The sequence below is a fragment of the Talpa europaea genome, assembly GCF_964194135.1.
Source record: "Talpa europaea genome assembly, chromosome: 10".
Lineage (NCBI taxonomy): Eukaryota > Metazoa > Chordata > Mammalia > Eulipotyphla > Talpidae > Talpa > Talpa europaea.
Genome location: NC_140077.1, coordinates 25,327,911 through 25,346,690, shown reverse-complemented (window position 1 = coordinate 25,346,690; position 18,780 = coordinate 25,327,911). Strand labels below are relative to the sequence as shown.

Genomic DNA, 18,780 nt, shown 5'->3' with positions numbered 1-18,780 from the left:
CCGTCCTATTTTTGGTAACAATTAAAGGGCCTCCCGGTGCAAGCAGAAAGCTGTTTATTTTCTGTTACATCACTTCACTTTGCCTTCGAAGGCTGGTCTGTGCTCAGTGTTTTCGTGGTGATGCAAGTCGGCTCTCTCCTCCAGCAGTTGAGTCCCTCCCATCTCACAGCACCTCACAGGTCTTTCCCCCGAGCAGTGCATTGCTGGAGCGAGGAGCAGCTCACGAATCAGCTGCAGGTCCCTGTTTTGAAAAGCAGAGATACAGAGGCAAAGGAAAAAGGTGGACTCCTGTGTGACCTGGTCTTACAGCAAGACAATCACCATCTGAATTCCAGAAGCTCTGTTCATGTTTGGGGATATTTTTTCAACTGCATGGAATCAGAGAGAAGCCAAAGGATGGGAAATGCCTGCATCCCCCTGAAAAGAATTGCTTATTGCCTATGTCTCTTATCTGCGCTTTTGCTGACTGAAGGGAAGAAACCAGCGAAGCCAAAATGCCCTGCCGTGTGTACTTGTACCAAAGATAATGCTTTATGTGAGAATGCCAGATCTATTCCACGCACCGTTCCTCCTGATGTTATCTCATTGTAAGGCCCGTAAGCATTTTGATATCTAATTTCTGATTTAAAATTCCAGCCGATGTAATTGGGGCTTTGCATGTCTTGGTAAGAAGGGCATGGAGAGAGAGATTCCTCTTGCACGTTTGGCCATTTGACAGTACTAACATTCTGTTGCATTTAGAAATTTTTATTTTTTTATTAGCTGCTACAGAACATGCTTAGATACTCCTCAACCCTGAACATTATTCTGAGAAACCTGTAGCCGATTCATCTCTCCCACTTCATCTGGGAAGGAACAGTATCTACTTCATAAAATAGTGTCAAAATAGTGACTGTTATGCTAAACCGGATTAACATAAGGTTTGTTCTGTGTGTGTGTGTCTCTTTGTGTGTGTCTGTTTGTTTTTGTTTTCTTTCAGATCCTTTGTGAGATCTGGCTTTACTGAAATCTCAGAAGGGAGTTTTTTATTCACACCATCGCTGCAGCTCTTGTGAGAAATATTTATATCATGACTATTTTTAATATAGCATATATTTGGATAAGCCCTCTAGTAAAATGATTTCAATATTAATTTTGTCAAATGTGATTGTATTTCTGGAAAGAAAAGGAGTATCAGTCAAGGGGGAGGGAGGTGGGATTATTTGCCTCTTGACACCAACGGTGCAGGTCGAGCCTTGCGTTGGTAAATTTGCTAACCTGTGATGCTGTCTACTTTCACGGCTATTTATGAAGTTGTTGTAACAGTAATCACAATTCCATTCCATTATTTTACTTTCATTTTTGACTTGGGAACTTTGGCTATTTTGCCCTGGAGTTTTCAAATCTGTCAATACAGAACCCAGTATAACATATGCCCTCAAGATGTTGTCTTGTGGGAGGGGGGTGGCTGCTCCTGTGCATGATTTACCAAGTGAGGGGAAAAAAAATCTGGGCTCTTTCTAGGTAATTTCTTAAAATATTAAGTCTATAGAGACTGTCTTCTAATCTCATCTATTTATAACTAGTCCACTTAGAAGGAGGAAAAGAAAATATTAATATAGGATAGTGCAAGGGATTAGTCTTTGCTGTGTGTTTTGAGTTGGCCACGAGGGAACCACACATTCAAGCTATGTCTGAAAATAGTCAAAAAATAACATTTGACTAAGAAATCAGATTTCTCCACAGGCATAATGTAACGTGAATAATTTGGTCTGACATGTAATATTTGGCAATTGGAGTGCAAGTCTTAGAGCAGGACCACGTGGGGGTCGAGAGGTCTCTGGTACTCAGGTGTCGGGCAACAGACGACAGGTATAGTTGCATGATTCCAAGAGGGAATTCACTAGTTTTCCATGCACTGAGTTTTGGTTATCTTCACTGAGTGATTGAGGACCCAAGGTTTTTGCTTGTCAGTTTTTTGTTTCTATGTTTTCTTGCCTTAATTGGCCGTTTTGGCTGTTTGAGGTTATATGTACAGAGACAAGCTGCATGGATTTGAAATTGGGAGATCTGTGTGTAAATCTCACATCCCAACACACACTAGAAATTAGACATGTCATCTTATGCAAATGACTAACTCTCTCTGAGCCTCAGTCTCTCCATCTGTAAAATGGAGGTAAGAACACATGCTTTGAAGGGTTGTTGTCAGAGATAAGATTTAAGTAAATAAAATGCGTGGCAAATGGTTACACATTTGTAAATGGTAGTTTAAAATTTTTACATAAAGAACTAAAAATCACTTAATCTATTGTTTTTGTCTATATGATTTGACTATTTCATTGAATTCACAAACCTGATCAGGTATTTCGACATTATGTAACAATGTTGGCTAATGTCCTTCCACTAGCTAGAGTCTCTGGGAGATAAACAATTAAATAGCATATTCCTAAAGGAATTATCTGTTTGACTGGGCTATTGATGTGATCACATCAAACTGGTGTTAGCACATGTAACAAATCCAAAAAAGATAAAATCTTTAGCACAGAAAGAGACATCTCTAATGCTGGGATCCTTCCATAGGGATAACAATTTTTTGTATGTGAGAAAGTGATAAATTGTGCTTATGTTGTTCATTTGCTGAATAAGTGAATGGCTCATTTGAAAAGCATCCTTTGAGGAGCTAAGGCACCTCCATCCCCCCAGGATAGTTAAAAAGATCAGTCTTAATATTCAAGCAGTGTCAGTCAACACACACTGGCACTAGATGGACATGAGCTGTGATACAGTAAGTCTAGATAGAGGAACCTAATCAGTTAGCATATCTCCACTTTGTTTTTCCTGGGTGACAAGCACAGATGCTGGACAATGTTATAGAAATAGTTACCGGCTGCTGCAGGGTAATGTGATTACACGTATTTAGAATCACAGAGGGAAGCCAAGGAACTGGTTTTTAAATAGCCCACACGGAGTGTGTGCCATGCCCCTGTGTCCCATGCTCCAAGTTCCTATGGAACATTCCAGCCCTTATTTCTAAAAGCGGTTCAGGTTTCAGAAATAACAAAAGGGAGAGTAATTCTCACCCTGTATGTCCTTAGTTAACTTACATTGCTAACCTCAACATGGCAGCTTTGTGCCAGGGCTAATCTTATGCAAAGTTGCAAGGGTCAAGTTTATTTCTAATCTCCAGGGTCCTATTTCCTAAAGACGCTGGTCCCCATATTTCTTGCCCAATGTTCTCTGTTTCCTCTTTTCCTCAGGAAAGGATCTGATAAGCTCATTTTCACTGACAAGGAAATAAATAATAAGGTTCAGAATACGAACTGTCCATAATCATAACAGTGGTGGGAAAGGTTGGTTCCCAGACAAAAAAGAGTCCTTCTATGGGACAGGGCCAGCCGGTGCCCTGCAAACTTCACATGAGCTGCTAAACCCAAAATGGAAAATGAAGACCAAGGGGCCTAAATTTGCCATGTGACTTGTGCCATTAGACCAGGCCTGGGACACACCAACCATTGCTTGGGGCTTGCAGGGAATTCTAATGGCATTTATGACTGTGATAACCAAATTGACCTGTCATAGCCTGTTAAGAAATAAACTTCAAAATTAGTTCTGCTGAGTGACATACAAAGGCAGTGGTTTATTGCTCTGCTGTTTAAAAGGGAAAAAAATCTCTTTCCCATGATCCACCCTAACTATTTGATAATTTCATTATGGCCCCAAATGTTTTTTCAGACCTGCAGAAGGCATGATGAGAAGTACACTTTGAAATGTCAGCCTGGGGTGCTGAGGGAAACAGACGTCGTTTCTCCTTAAGTTACACACAGTGTTTTTGGGGAAAAGATCATGGTAGGCCGTGGTTGGCAGTTTGTGTTGGAGAACAAGAAAAATAAAAGCCTACACTCTACACTCTTGTAGAGAGGAGAGGAAAAAATAAAATTTCCCAATAAAACTCATCAGATTAGTTGTATAAAACATTCTTTTAAAAATATTTCATTTATGGTTTTAAACAACAGGAAAGCCTTTCCCAAGCCAATGCAATTTCATTTATGTTTTCTATAGGCCCCATTATAAAATATTACCAGTGAGAATAATTATTCATTCTAGTTTCCTTTTTGTTACAGGAAGTGGAGCTTATAATGAATGCAATTTGCAGAAATGTGTTTTCACACATTATAGTCGTATTCTTTCACTACAGACTGAAATTTCCAATGGTACCAGCTCATTATAGAAATAAATTCAAATTTAAGAGTATAAAATGCATCCAGGTTCCCATTCAATTATAAAATTTTTAATAAGCTAAATCTTCCAACTCTTAAGATAGTTTATTTGAGAGGAGTAAATTACAGAGTTGGCTTTAGTATCGTGATTTAAAAAAAAAAAATCTCTATATAAGAATTCAATGTGAACAGAAAAATATTCTATTTATTCCAATGATAGTTGGTATTTTTGAAACAATGAAACTGATTCCTCTAGGGAGAAAATATTATTTCTTTTACTAATCCATAGTCAACATAGAAGTGTGTAGGGTCAATAAAAAATAAAAAACTAAAAACAAAAAATTAGTTTTTTAAATAAAGCAAGCAACATGACCAAGATAAATATATCTATCTTTACCAAAGTTTTATCATTTAGTCTTTCCAAATATTTCTTGTCCAGGAAAAGAATATCTGGGGCTTATCTTGCCTTCACAGTGATGGACTTCTTTTTCTATTCTTCATATTACAAGTGCAAGAAAGATTTAACAGCCTTCACTGAGTATTCAAACCGGACCTGTCAGATAAGAGGGCTTCTAAAGGAATTATAGACTGGTCGTGGATGTTTTGATTTGTACCCAGTTGGTACCTCCACAATGGACAGTAATGTTAAAAAACTTTATTCATTGAGACTTTTGTCTGCAATTTGCCCAAAGACTCATAGCTCTAATTTTTAAGTTTTAATTAATTCTTGTAATTGCACAAACCAACTTTGTACAGCAAATGCTTTTTTCTGAAAGTATATTTTTATCCTCTCAATTATTCAGGCAAGAAATTTTAGAGTCATCTGCTCCTTATTCCTCATTGTCCAGTTCCAATTGGACATGTTCTTTCTCAAGCAGCATGGGAACCCACCACCTCTTCATCCCAGGGTGATGACCCTAACTGAGCCTACATTTACTGCTTTCCAGGTTTTCTGCTTCCCAGGTCTTCTGCACTGGTCTCCCTGTTTCAGCACCCATCCTACCTTCTGCCACTAGGTCACCTTAATGTTACACAGATCTCTTAATGTTACCCTCCTACTTGGAGCCTTTAAAGTGTCCCTACAAACAAAGATTCTGTATAGCTATATCTATAATATAAAATTGAGTATTTGTCCAGAGTCATCTCTCACAATATTGGCCACAGACATATACACGCACACACATACACACACACACACACTCAACCAAGCTCCAACCAGACTACAGTGCCTCACTCCTTAACCTCTGTTTTCTCAAGCTCTGTAGACTTTCCTGGTGTCTCTAGTTCTCCGTTATTTATTAGAGCTACTTGTGCTGGTTTCTACTGCATGTTGCTCATGGTAGATTATCAATAGCCAGGATCCTAGAGAAGAGCCTGGGTGTTATAAGCTTAGGCCTTGCTTTCTATTGTATGTGTTTGTTGGCTTCACATATTTTCACAGATTTTATGCTACAGACTCCCATTTTACTCTCAGTAAGATAGCCTTGGTCATGCTCACACTCTTTCTTATGTTTGTTATGGCTTACCAGATTTCACATGAACTGAGCGTGGAGGTCTGGAAAGTCGGATAAATTAAATGAAGAGATATTTGCTGTTGGTGTAATGATGTCAAACACTGGAGATGTCCAGTGTACCAGAATTTAAAAGGTCAAGCTTCCAGAACCTTTCATTAGACCCATTGATTAAATTTTTTTGTTCCATTTTTACTTCCTCTGGGCCTTTGAAACATAAAATATCATATTTAGCCTCATAAAGTCTTCACTAGACTGTGGATGCTGACTTGCCTCTTTCCTCTAAAGGGGTAAAATATAGGCACAAAATGACCTCTTTATTCAGCCTGGCAGGACATCCAAAGGGAATGTTAGCTAAGCATTTTTTAAGAGGGAAAATTCATTAACACAAAGATAATTTTCTTTTTGACTTATTTGTATTTTTTTTTAGCAAGTTAACTTACTATATAGTTTTTAACAGAAACAATATGAAAGCTAAAGCCTCCCACTGCAGCAAACATGTTTTGGGGTCCTACAGTGCAGCAGGCACAGCGCTGGGTTTTGTGAGGGACACAAAATGAGTGACATCTCTCCCTCCCCACCCAGATATGGCAGCTCCAAGCTGGTGGTGATCCCTAAAAAGGTAAATTATATTTGGCCTGTATTTGAATGTATTGTAAGGTAGTCTTGAAACATTTTCTCATTTTGTTCACAATGGTATTTGGTTAATGAGTGATGGTGATGATACTTGCCAGTTATTGATCATTTGGCTGATCTAGATTATTAATAATTGCAGGGGCTTTACAATGACAGTAGTGATAACAAAATGGGGAACCCCACTCAACTGGCAATGTAGCAAGTAGCAAAGTACATGGGTTTGTGGTCAAATAAAAATGGGCTCCAATCCCCACTCTGCTGCTTACTATCATTAGTTGGGTGATTTGGGGCAAGCTTAATCAAGCCACATTATCAGCCTTTGCAAAATGGGAAATAAGTCTAGTACCTTTTACACAGGATTACAGTAAGGATTAGGTGAAACAATACAAGTAAAATGCTTGGCTCAGTTCCTATAACTCAACAAATATTAGTTTTTATTATAGTTTCTGATAATCACTTTAATTTGAATGACTGTAACATCAGATTAGCATCTGATTATATAGGATAGGTTTTCCTATGATCCTAGTTTTAAATTTTTGTTTTCTGCACATATCAAAACTTGCTAAGAAGTCTTTTCTTCAAATACTTTTCACATGAATTATTTACCTTTCTGGGGTTGAGGAGGGGGGTGAAGAAGAGAAGCATAACCTTTTCACTTCTTTTGCTGAAAAAAATAACTGGCACTAAATTTTTTATAAAATATTTTCTTTAAAATAAGTAACACTGAGGAGGAGTAAAAGTATAAAGTCTAGAAGTGTTATCAAATTTAAGTCATAAGTTAAAAATATGGTGTTATAATTTTAAGATATTTTATGTAACTGCAGGGGAAAAACTTGTAGTAATTATACCAAAAGACATCATAAAGAAGTCAAATGAAGTCAAAAGAAGTCATGATATTGAAAGACATCAAAATATATACACAAAAAGAAAGCGTGATAAAAAGCAAGGAAAATGGATCTGCAAAACAATGAGGAAACAATTTTAAAAATGACAATAACAAAAAGTCCTTGTTTATCCATAATTATTTTAAATGTAAATGGATTAAATTCTCAATTAAAATAAATATCATTGGCTTGTTTTCATATAAGTGGTATTTTGGAAGAGTGGAAAGAGCCCTGAACTAGAAGTCAGGAAACATTGAGCCGAAATCTACTTAGTCACTAATGAATTGTGTGACCTTGGGTTGGTCACAAAATATCCTCAGACCTCAGATCTTATACCAGAAGTAGATTAAATTATGATTATCACAATCAAATATCAGTGGGACTTGGGGTGATAATGTAAATGAAGGAAATAGTTGGGTTTAATAAAATAGGAAGTGATAGTGACTGGGGTAACGAGAGAAGACATGTCTTAATTTGAAAAAAAAATCACAACATCAAAAAAAAATGATATCTTCAACCCCAACTGATTATTACTGATGAGAATGTGATGTGTGAACATAGTTAGGGCCGTATTTTCTTAATTTTCAGGGGAAGGCAGAAACCTGGAAGCAGATTTTTTAAGCAAAGTAAGTTGGCATTTTAAGATCTTTACATTCAATTAACTAAGATCTCAGCCTAGTTGAAAAATCCTCTTATTGTATTCTATCTATACAGAGTTAAATTAATGTAATATAGAAATAGTCTTATCAGGAAATGAATAAAGCTTCTTGTGTCAATTTTAATAAGCCTGCAAAATAAATTATAAATTGAATTAATCTCATAATTTAGAATTTTATATTCATTAGAAAGCTATTACTAAAATAATAATTGTCCCAAGTAGGTCCACTGGGTCTTTAGCAGAACTTCCCTCATGTGACTAATGGTAAAACAATGTATTAGCATCTCTCCCTTGGGGCAAATATTGGAAAGGAATGGTTGGACCAATTTACATGGCAAGATGGCAGGTGTTTGCCTGTGCAAAATGAGCTTTAAAAACAATGAGCCTTTAAAAAAAAAGACAGACTAGAATGTATATGTATGAAGCATTCTTGATTTCCAGAAAACTCCTCATAGTATAAGATTCTTCCCAACTGTGCTTCCCTGGCTAAACATTTCTAGATCTTTCATTGAGAATTGTCTTCACTAGCAGTTCACAAGTCATGCAATAAAACCAGGCAACATTTTGTTAGGAGATATTCATGATTTTTGTATTGCAAGATGCTAGGCACTTTATGCATCTCATTTTTTATTTCATCATCATAAAAAATTATGAGTCTACTTTATTTTGAGGTGGGCATGATTTCTGCATTTTACAGATGAAGGATTGAGTCCTAGGAGAGCTATGTCACCTCCTCAGTGTCATACCCTTCATAAGTCAAAGTACTGGGGTTTAAACCCACATTCTCACTTCTAACCACTTCTGTCTACTTCCATTTGAACATGAATTACTGAGCTTGACTTTACATTGTTTTGCTCCAAAAATCAAATCCCCCTCTCAAAGGGTCAACCTTTGCCATTAATAAGGGTATTCAGAGGAATGTGTCCTGATTCCTGGGAACAATTACTGAAAAGGAGTTTCAAAAGCCCTTTGAAAGAGTGGCAGCATTGCTGGCAAGAACATCTAGTTTCCCTAGGATTCCATTCTTATTTGTATGTGTGCACTCTGGTGAGACAGACAGAGAGTGAGAGAGAGAGAGAGAGAGAGAGAGAGAGAGAGAGAGAGAGAGAGAGAGGACTTAATTAACTTTAAAATTATACCTGAGACCAATGTCTTCTAAACTTGTCTCCTGTGGAAACTTTGTCCTGAAAGAAAAGGGGTCTGTGTTCAATAAATTTGGGACACTGCATACTCTCTCCCTGCCTGGCTATTCACAGTGCACCTTGGCATAGAAATGCCTCTGGGATTATTTTTTGTCATTTCACCTTTCTTCACTCCCCATAGAATATTGGTCTTACAGACCATACTTTGGGAGTCTATGCCTTTGGTATTCACTTTATTTGTTAGTCTAATAATTTTCACCATACTTTGTTCTAGAGAGACTTGCTAACAAAGCTTAGGCAGGCAGAAAAAAAATCCCATTTAAAGGCTACACTAACCATCTGTGTCTGATATTTTTGTGGATATTTTGAGTGTGCTATCTGAGGATCAGGCCTCATCATCAGCATTCCACTCGATCAAGTGGTGTGTCAACTTGACCTTACCACCCAGTGAATGTTCCATCCTTTGGAGGAAGTAAATGATAACTTGCAGCCTGTTCAATAGGAAAAAATGTCCCTGGGCTTAAATATATACTCTTGTTGTTTTTATTTGGAGGAGATTGCCTCACAGCTATTTCCCAAATGGCTAAACCAGCATATCTCTGGGTATGTCCCATTAAGTATTCACTGATAAGAGGATCCCATTGTTACAAGATTGGAAAATTGATTATTTTATTCCCATTTGAGGAATCTCAATTTACATAAGGATAGAAAGATTCATATAAATTAAGAATCCTGCTTGACTTCACTTGCTTACTTTTCCCGAAACTTGTCTTTTTTGTGCATGTAGAGTCTCTTGGCCCCAAGAAGACTTTGTATTTCAGGGCATATACTCTGGGAACTACTGGGCAAGCCTATTCTAGATTTCAAGCAGATACTGGGCAGATGGGACTGAAAAATGGGCTTCCCAAGAGGAAGTCAGCACAGAACCCTGACTCTTCCAGTTAGAAGATTTAATTTACTTTACTTCTCTCACTTCAGTTTTCTTTACCATATTTTAAGTAGAGAATATAAAACCTACAATGTAATGTTTGTTTGAAGATTAAAATGAGTTAATAGATGGCAAGCTGCTAAATATGAGGCCTGGCATAGAATAGGCCTTAGATAAAATTTGAGTCTCTTCTCCTTGGTATTTCAGGACCAGAGAGAAATAGACTGAACTTACAAACAAATTTGAGAAGGTAGACATTGACTTTCTAGGTATGTAAATTCCTAGAAATGAAACGTTTGTTCTAGGATGAGAGGCTATAGACTATAAAATCAAAGGGATGGGTCCATGCTCAAAACTTTCCTAGTGAGCATGCCATGAATATTTCCAAGGGATTTCTAGCTAATCTAAGCACTAAACCTGGCTCTATTGATGACAAAAAAAAAAAAAAAAAAAAAAAAAAAGTGACCTTGGGTAAGTCACTTAATTTCTGCAGCTCTCAGTTTTCTCATTTGTTGAAAGAGGAATTAAATCATATGTTTCCGCCTAGACTGTGGGCAAAAGTGACGTGATTGTCCACCAGTCTGAACTGAAGAAGCAGTGTTCTGCATAAGGATCAGCTGAATTACAGTGAAAATGTTTTTCAAGGATGAGAGTCAAAAAGAACTGTGAAAGGAATTGCTTATGTGTGATGCTTCCCATTTTAATGTTTTCCTATATTCAGAGCAGATTTTTAAATATTCAAATGTAAATTATTCACATGGCACATGCACTTACAATGTATGCATTTAACTGAAGTGAATCATCAGTCTATTATTATCACTCAACCAGCCCTATTCTGTTGGATAAAGGAGAATATTAGTAACAACTGAGGGTCTAAATCATATAAGCAAAGCCAGCACTAAACAAGCTGGTGAGCCCCTTAGGCTGTGTCCCCAAATCCTCCTAGACCTGTAACCTATATGTCTTGCTCTCTCATGCATGCACACACACACACATGCCTGGAAACATCTGCATTTATGTTTATTCACACTGACTATGGCTGCCTAATTCCCTAGACAATGCTGCTAATAGTTCTCTTGGGCAGATAACAGTCTCACTAGGCCTCAATTTCTCTGTCAGTAAAAACTAAGTTTCTTCACTAGAACTAACAGCTCTTACAACCCTAACATTGTATTGTATGTCTATGCTTTTGCTTATTCTTTGGCAGAAGTATTGGAGCTATTTATATACCTTATCCCATGTAATTCTGAGAATCATGTAATTCTTAAGATGTTCCAGTGAGTATTTTTGTTATTATGATTCTATTTTAACAGATTATGAAACAGATTCACCTACTTCATGCATCGTGTACATAGTAAGTGGCAGCAACAAGCTTAGAAACCAGGTTCTCTATGCTCTCTAATCAATCTGCATTGCATCAAATCAATGAAGTCTCCATGTGACAATCAGGGGCTGGCTGCCCACCCTTCTCTTCTTTATTCAGAGTGGTCTTCCCCAAGGAGGGGGGTTATATGGGAAAGCCCTCTAAACTATTCCCCCCTCCATAGCCAGGAGACTACTCTGAGTTGGAAAACAGGATGCAGACTACTCATGGACCAATGACAATTCTGGCAGTCAAGATGTCACAGGTGACTAGCGAGAGACTCTGAAGAGGTGTCATTAGAGCAGGGGGCACCAGCACATGGCCAGAGGAGCAATCTGGTTTGAGACAAAGGGGGAAATTCTCAGCAAGAGGCACATCTCCCATTCTGCCAGCTGCAGACCTGGTTTTCCACCACTCCTTGCTCCCCAGACAAGACCATACCTCTCTATATCTATTCTTCCATGAATGAAGCCCACAGGAACTCAGCACAGGCTTAGGCTACTTGCAAGCTAGACGTGGTCTTAAAATTTATCTGGTCTGCTCTTCTGACTCGCCCACTGCTCCCCTCAGCAGTGTATTTCAGTCAATCTGCCTATTCTGTACCCCACTCTGTGTCTGATGAATCCTCTCACCTCCCCACACTTTTGGCCTGTACCCCAGTTCTTGTATGCATAAATAAATAAATCTTTAAAAAAATTTATCTGGTCTAGACCCCTCATTTGACAATAGAGAGAAGTAACCGGCTCAAAGTCACAGATTAAGACCTGTGCAGGTCTTAATCTTAAATGCAGATTAAGACCCAGGCTTCCCGATCCCCTCCTCAGTGTGCTCTTTCCCTTGTCCTTGAAAGAAGTGAGAAGCTGAGGCAGGAAACCTGTTGAGTGGGCCCCCAGACCCGGCACTGACACATGTGCTTTCTAGTCATTCCCATTTGTCAGCCCCCATCTCTGGCATCTTGTCTGCACATTGGGCAGCCTTAGCCTTTGCCTTCTAATGTAGTTACATCTTCATTCTCCTTCCTTTACTTCTCTGTTACCCATTTCATGCTCCCTCAGAATTCTGAGCTCCATACTAACCCTGTTGCACACTTTTTTGTGTCTTTTGAATTAAATTCTGCTGACTCTAGCTTTTTCAATTTAACCAGCAATCCTCTAACAACCTACATTGTCATCCAGAATCCATAGTTCACATTAGAATTCACTATTGGTGTGTATATTCTGTGGATTTGATTAAGTGTATAATGCTATATGTTCATCATTATGGTGTCTAAGAGAATATTTTCACTGTCTTAAAAATCCTTGTACTCTCGCTATTCATACCCCCACCGTAATTTTTTTTTACAAAGTGAACACCTCTGTAACTAGTGCCTCGGTCAAGAAACTAAACATTAACATTGGCCTAAAGACACTCTTGTGCCCCCTTCCAGTTACCATTTGCCTCTAAGGGTAGCCACCATCCTGACTTTTGCCAGCATAGATTGCTTTTGTTGGGTTTGTATTTTATATAAGTGCGATCATACAGGATGCATTTTATTGTGTCTGGCTTCTTTCTCTCTAATTAGGTTTGTGAGATTCATCCTATTTTTGTGTATAGTTATAGCTTTAGCCAGCAGTTTTAATCCTTGAAATCTAGTTCAACAAATATTGTTCAGCCAAGAACTGTGCGGGGGCTGAAGATACAAAAGCAAATAAGGGTAAGTCCCTGCTTCTGTAGTAATGACTAGACTTTAATGTTAAGTGAATTTCTCTTTGTTAAACAAATATTTACTCAGTGTCCACTATGGGACAGACACTGTTAATGGTTTCTAGGGATAAAAAATGAACAAACAGATAAAAATTCTAGTGGAAATCCTCTGTTTTGTTTTCTTGATGTGTGGGCAATTTCTGCCCACTAATAGCCATCTCCTACTCTGTTTGGCATCTGATTCAACATAAGGGAAACTAGTGATGGAAGCTATTTCTTCTGGCTACTTCGAGTGTAATTATGAAGTCGCTAGTCCTACGATGGGATATTTTGCAAAGCTGTGTACATGGCAGATATTTCTCTGTATCTATTTCTGCATTAATCCATTCTTTATACCTGGGATACTCTTTACACAGAGTGAAACAAACATGTGAGGACTCTAAGGAAGCCTTTGGATGTTAGCTTACAGACAGAGCAATATTGTTTTCTAGAAACATGAAGTGAGAAGAGTGAATGGGCAAAGTTGTAGCAGAAATCATAAGCCTTTGAATTTGTTTTAATAAATATGAGCATATAATGTGTATTCATTAGTTTTGACTTTTCAGAGTACAGTGACCTACTTGAGCATAAAGCTTGATGGTGGAGGGAGACAGGATAGAAGAAAATCCAACATTACTCTAAGATCAATAGCTTAGGAAGAAATAAAAGCAATCATCTAGCTTTGTTTGGTTGCTACTTCCCCACCCCAATTTTTGAGGAAAATTTCAAGTATACATAAAGGTAAAAAGAGTAAAATTCACTTCCATGTCCTGATATTTCAGCTTCAAACATTATCAATTCATGCTCAATTCCTCTCTGACCCCTTGCTGTTCCTCTTCTGATTATTTTGAAGAAACCCCAGATGTCAAATAAGTTATTCATAAATGTTCAGAAAGTAAGATCTCCTAGTTTTTATCCTCATAGTTAAGAGGCTCAAAAAGGAGGTAAAGTCACTAAATTAAGTACTGGCAGTTATTTTTAGTTTTATATTTCTAAAGTAAAAACAAGAAAGTTTACTAACAAAATATTGGGCTTTGCACAATGTCATTAAACAATATGATTGAGACTTGAACTGTCAAATTATGTCAAACAACTGGATTAGACCATGACCATGATCATATTTTGAAAAGTAGTTATAAGTGGACCATGAGGTTTCCCACATACAAGAACCTTAAAATGTAGACTGAATATCACTTGAGCCTTTATAAATTTGTCATCAGTACATTTAAAACTTTTCAGCTTATGTCAACCCTTTATCCAATGAGTTACAAAAAAATAGTACTCACTCTTAAGAAATGCTTGCTATTATTTGGTGTATCACCACCTCTTTGAAGACTCCCACTCAAAAAATTAGAAAATTATTTAAGGAGTTCAACAAGGTGTGGGGGCTTGTTCAACAAGGTGTGGTTGATGTTCCTTTACAGCATTAATTTTATTTATTTATATATAATTATATATTTTTTAATTTTTAAAACATCCTGGTTTATTTTTTTCTATCATTAATTTTAAAATGATATCCTGTGGTTTTGAAATTGCAAATAAGTTTGTCCAACTGAAAGTGTTCTTTTCAACTGTTTAATATTAAAATGGGTCTCAGACTCTTCCTACTTTTCATTGTTTCTCATTTCAGCAGGTTCTATTTTCAAAGGCAGTTAGTTGATGCTCAACCAACCAGTGTCGATGGCTTATCTTCATGAGACCACGACACAATGGGGCTTGGAGCTGCTTTTCTAGGTTTTCTAGGCTTCAGACTCTGACACACCATTGTTTGGGCTGCTCAGAATATTCTACTGGTTTCCAGAACAAAAGAGAAAGAGTCTGTTAGTGTGTTTGTCATGAAAATGTATAATCTATTGATTTGCTGATCATATTTGCTCAATTTTTCCCAAAACATTACCCAGGGCAAGTGACATCCATCACCAGAAAAAGGGAGGTACAAGGTACCCCCATGAGCATTTGATGAGGAGACAATTGAGATATTAAAAATTGCAAAAATTACCTGAATAAACATTATAGGAGGCACACCTCGAGACATTGTTCTGTATACAACTCTACTCCTTTCTCTAGGTTATGAAAGCAGCAAAGATTGACAATCGGTCAGTTTAACCATTTTCATTGTGTACTTTTTCTGGGCAGATTATTCACATCCAATTCCTTTGATGTGATCAGTGATGATGCCTTTATTGGTCTTCCACATCTAGAATATTTGTAAGTAAAAACTTTTTTTTTTAACAAAATGATTCATAACCAGTGATCTCAGGGTCTTACAGCTGTCTGACAAAAAAATATTATAATCTCTTGCAGATTCATAGAAAACAACAACATCAAGTCCATTTCAAGACATACTTTCCGGGGACTGAAGTCTTTAATTCATCTGTAAGTATGAGTGTTACTTTTACTCTTTAACTTGCTAATGAATAATGCAAGTTGGTAAACTGTGCTTAGGGCTTCCTTTTTTGCATATCCATAGAATTTAAGAGACCTAAATGATTTCTTTCCATGTGCACTTACCATCTCTCCCTGCCACTTCACACAGTGTGTATCAAAAAAAAAACTGATTCCTATTAATATGATTATTCTAAACCAACCACAATTAGGAAAACAATCTTAATTGTGCAGGAAAATTGTGTACATCATTATTCACGTCATAGATTGACTACATAAGTGAATTCAATATTTACTGTTTTTCTTTATTCTGTGGAAGCCCTAACGTCATATATATTTAAACATATAACATATAACCACAAATAAGGTCTATACAGTTGCTGAACAACTAGGTTATAAATGAATTATTTAGTTATGGTATAGGTGAGTAGAGCTACATCAGTCATTCTTAGCAGGAAGCAAATTTGCCTCACAAGGAATGTTCAGCAATATTTAGAGACACACTTGGTCATCACATCTGAAGCGTGTAACTGGGTTCTAGTGGGCGGAAGGCCGAGATGCTCTTGACCATACTGCAATGCACAAAACAGTCCCCACAACAAAGATTATCCAGCCTAAAACTATGGCACCAGGGTTGAGAAATGCTGGACAACACAAAACAAATAACTGTTTCTTTTAGCCTACCCCAACTCCTACGCGCACACACACACACATGCACGCACACATGCCCATACATATATATACAAATGTATTTTAAAGGAAACTAGAAGGGCATGGGAATAAAAGGCACTAACATTTATTAAGTGCCTACCATTATGTTGGCCATTATATATTACATGAGTTTTCTTAATCCTCTCAATAATCCTGCCAGATAGGCACACATCCCCATTTTAGAAATGAGAAAAGACTTGGAGAGGATGTATGATTAGTGAACTGAGTAGTTTTGAAACTATAACATCACCTCAACTGCTAAACTGCAATGTTATTCATTTAGTCAACTACTGTTTCTCAAGTACCTAATATATTTCTCAGTAGGATTAAGTAAAGATTTAAGAAATCCAAAAATCGTTCTGGCAGTTTAAATGTGTTCCCTCCCAATACCCCATTCCCAGGTCTGTTCTGGGCCCCAGACACAGCAGGGAACTAAGCAGACAGACCCTACCTACCCTTTTAGTCTGATTCTAATGTGTCCCCATCGCGCTGTATCTGCCAGGCCCCTTCTCTGCTGCTGTTTGATTTGCAGCAAAGTGAAGGTAGGGGGCAAGAACTGTTGGCCATGTATTTTACAAAAATCATTATACTTTTCAAGCTTCTGTATATAGTCATTATAATAAAGCCAGTGTTTGCAATGCTGCTGTGCATGTCAGTGATATAATGTGAGGCAAAAATGGCTGTGCATGGAATGGATGTTATGCAATTTGATCACAGAGGCAAATACTGCCAAACCTCATTTTTCAGACAAAAATACATTTAAGAAATATATATATGGAAAGAGAAATGGAAGTTCAGGACTCAAATTAAGATCTACTCAGTTCACATAAAATCCCATACAGCATAGCCTCTCTCCAATGCTCTGCACCATGAGGAGCTGAAGGAAGGATGGAAAAACCTAGGTGTCCTCTCTAATTACCTGTGATAGAAATCCTACCATGTCCTTTAATTTACTCCAGCCTAAAGAACTGGGACTTTACCCAGACTCTGCACAGAATAGGAAAAAATTTTCTACTTATTTTACCTGGAAGATAAGGAGGGAGAGAAAGAGGGACAGGGGAAAAGAAAAATGTCTGTACAACACCTTAGTGAAGAAGCCATTTTGTTTGACCAGAGCCTATTATATCCATTAAATTAAATGGGAAATAAAGTTTGAGTCCTAAAGAGGCCCTTTATTTAGAGGTATGAAGACAAGAAGAGGACACTGGTATACAGCATGTGTTTAATATTTAAAACTGTTCAAGTTCAAGGGAACACCAAAAGCAGCTTTCAGAAAGAGAAGCATGAATCTTAAGTGTCAGACAGTGGAAGTGAAGTCCCATCTTTCTAATTTGGTGCTAGAGAGGGAAAGGTGTTCCACAGAAACAGGTAAAAGCTGCCTGAATGAAATGACCTTTAAGGTCTCTTGCATCTTTACTTAACATTTAGGTTGACTCATATGGCATTGCCAATGTTAGAATGTTTTCATCTATAAAAATGGCAATGCCATATGGTTCAGCCTAAATAGTCTCTAGGATGTTCCACACAAAGACAAATAAGATCCAGTTCCAACCTGCAGGAGCTCAGTCTAGCAAAAAGCATTGGATAAACAAATATTTTCTCACCAAGCACCTTTGTTCCCTAAGGTGCTTTCTTTTCTAACTATGCTGGCCTTCAAAGCATAGTTCCTTCCAGTGTTTCTTCTTGCTCCCTTTCCTTCCTCCCTCCCTTTACTCATCCTTCCCTTCCTGCCTTCCTGCCTTTTATCTCTTCTTCCTTACTTTAAGGAAACATAGGTAGGGAGAATTTGAAACCCAAATGTCCCCCTGACTACTTAGTATATCAAGTTCATTTTCCATTATTTACCAGTTATATATATAAATATTATTTGTTTGAGTCATTAATTTCCTTTTAAAGATTTAAGATGCCACAATGTGCCTTTCTTCACATCAAACCAATTCTTCCTGAAGATTAATATACAAGCAGTGAGGAATCAGCACCTCCCTTCTAACCTGCATATACTTGCAGAAGAGTTTACAAAGCTTTTTCAAATTCTTGACCTCATTACAGTCTCCTGATGACCTTGAAAGAGACAGGACAGTAGCCCTACCGCTCATGAATGAATGAGAACATAAAGGTACACTTTGAATTTAAGTTGCTCCCTTAAGTAAGTAGTGGTAAAGCCAGAGGGTCTCAGGTCTTTAGTGAGTTTTAGCAGGACCAGAAGCTTTAATTGAACTGATCGGATCCTTCAAGGAGTCCTAACCTCACTCTCTGTTTTCAAATGCAAATAGTTGGACTTAGGCACATGCTTTTAGATCCAAATGGCTCCCACTCTGGTCTAACATTAAAGCTGCTCCAAGGGGCCTGCCTGAGCATTATATAAGTTTACTTAGCTCTAAAGAAGCAATGATCACTTTCTGGTACATATCTCAGCAGACATATCCCCTAAAAAGACATTAACAGATGACTTAAAAGTTACTATGGGGCCTCCCCGGTGGCGCAGCGGTTGAGTGCTGGGTTGCGAAGCTGCCCGCAGCCTCTTTGGCACTGGTTTGATCCCCGGCTGCTCCCCGGCCACCAGAGGAGGGTCCCACATGGTGCACAGACCTCTCCTGCCGCCTGCTGCTCCCCTCAGCAGTGTACTTCGGTCCTTCTGCCTGCT

General features: G+C 37.8%; 1 protein-coding gene across 3 annotated transcripts in view; it reads left to right on the top strand.

The window, feature by feature from the left end:
• Positions 1 to 287: 287 nt before the first annotated feature.
• Positions 288 to 18,780, top strand: part of LGI1 (leucine rich glioma inactivated 1) — a gene marked incomplete at its 3' end in the record, with an annotated part of 30,789 nt that continues 12,296 nt past the window's right edge. Inside the window, exons 1-4 of one of the 3 annotated variants that reach the window (XM_084245920.1) lie at positions 288 to 587; positions 980 to 1,051; positions 15,177 to 15,248; positions 15,345 to 15,416. In XM_084245920.1, coding sequence (XP_084102046.1) covers positions 373 to 587; positions 980 to 1,051; positions 15,177 to 15,248; positions 15,345 to 15,416 — 431 coding nt within the window. In that variant the 5' untranslated portion in view covers positions 288 to 372. The remainder of the gene's footprint in view (positions 588 to 979; positions 1,052 to 15,176; positions 15,249 to 15,344; positions 15,417 to 18,780) is intronic. The other 2 variants (XM_084245922.1, XM_084245921.1) reach the window with 2 other exon arrangements.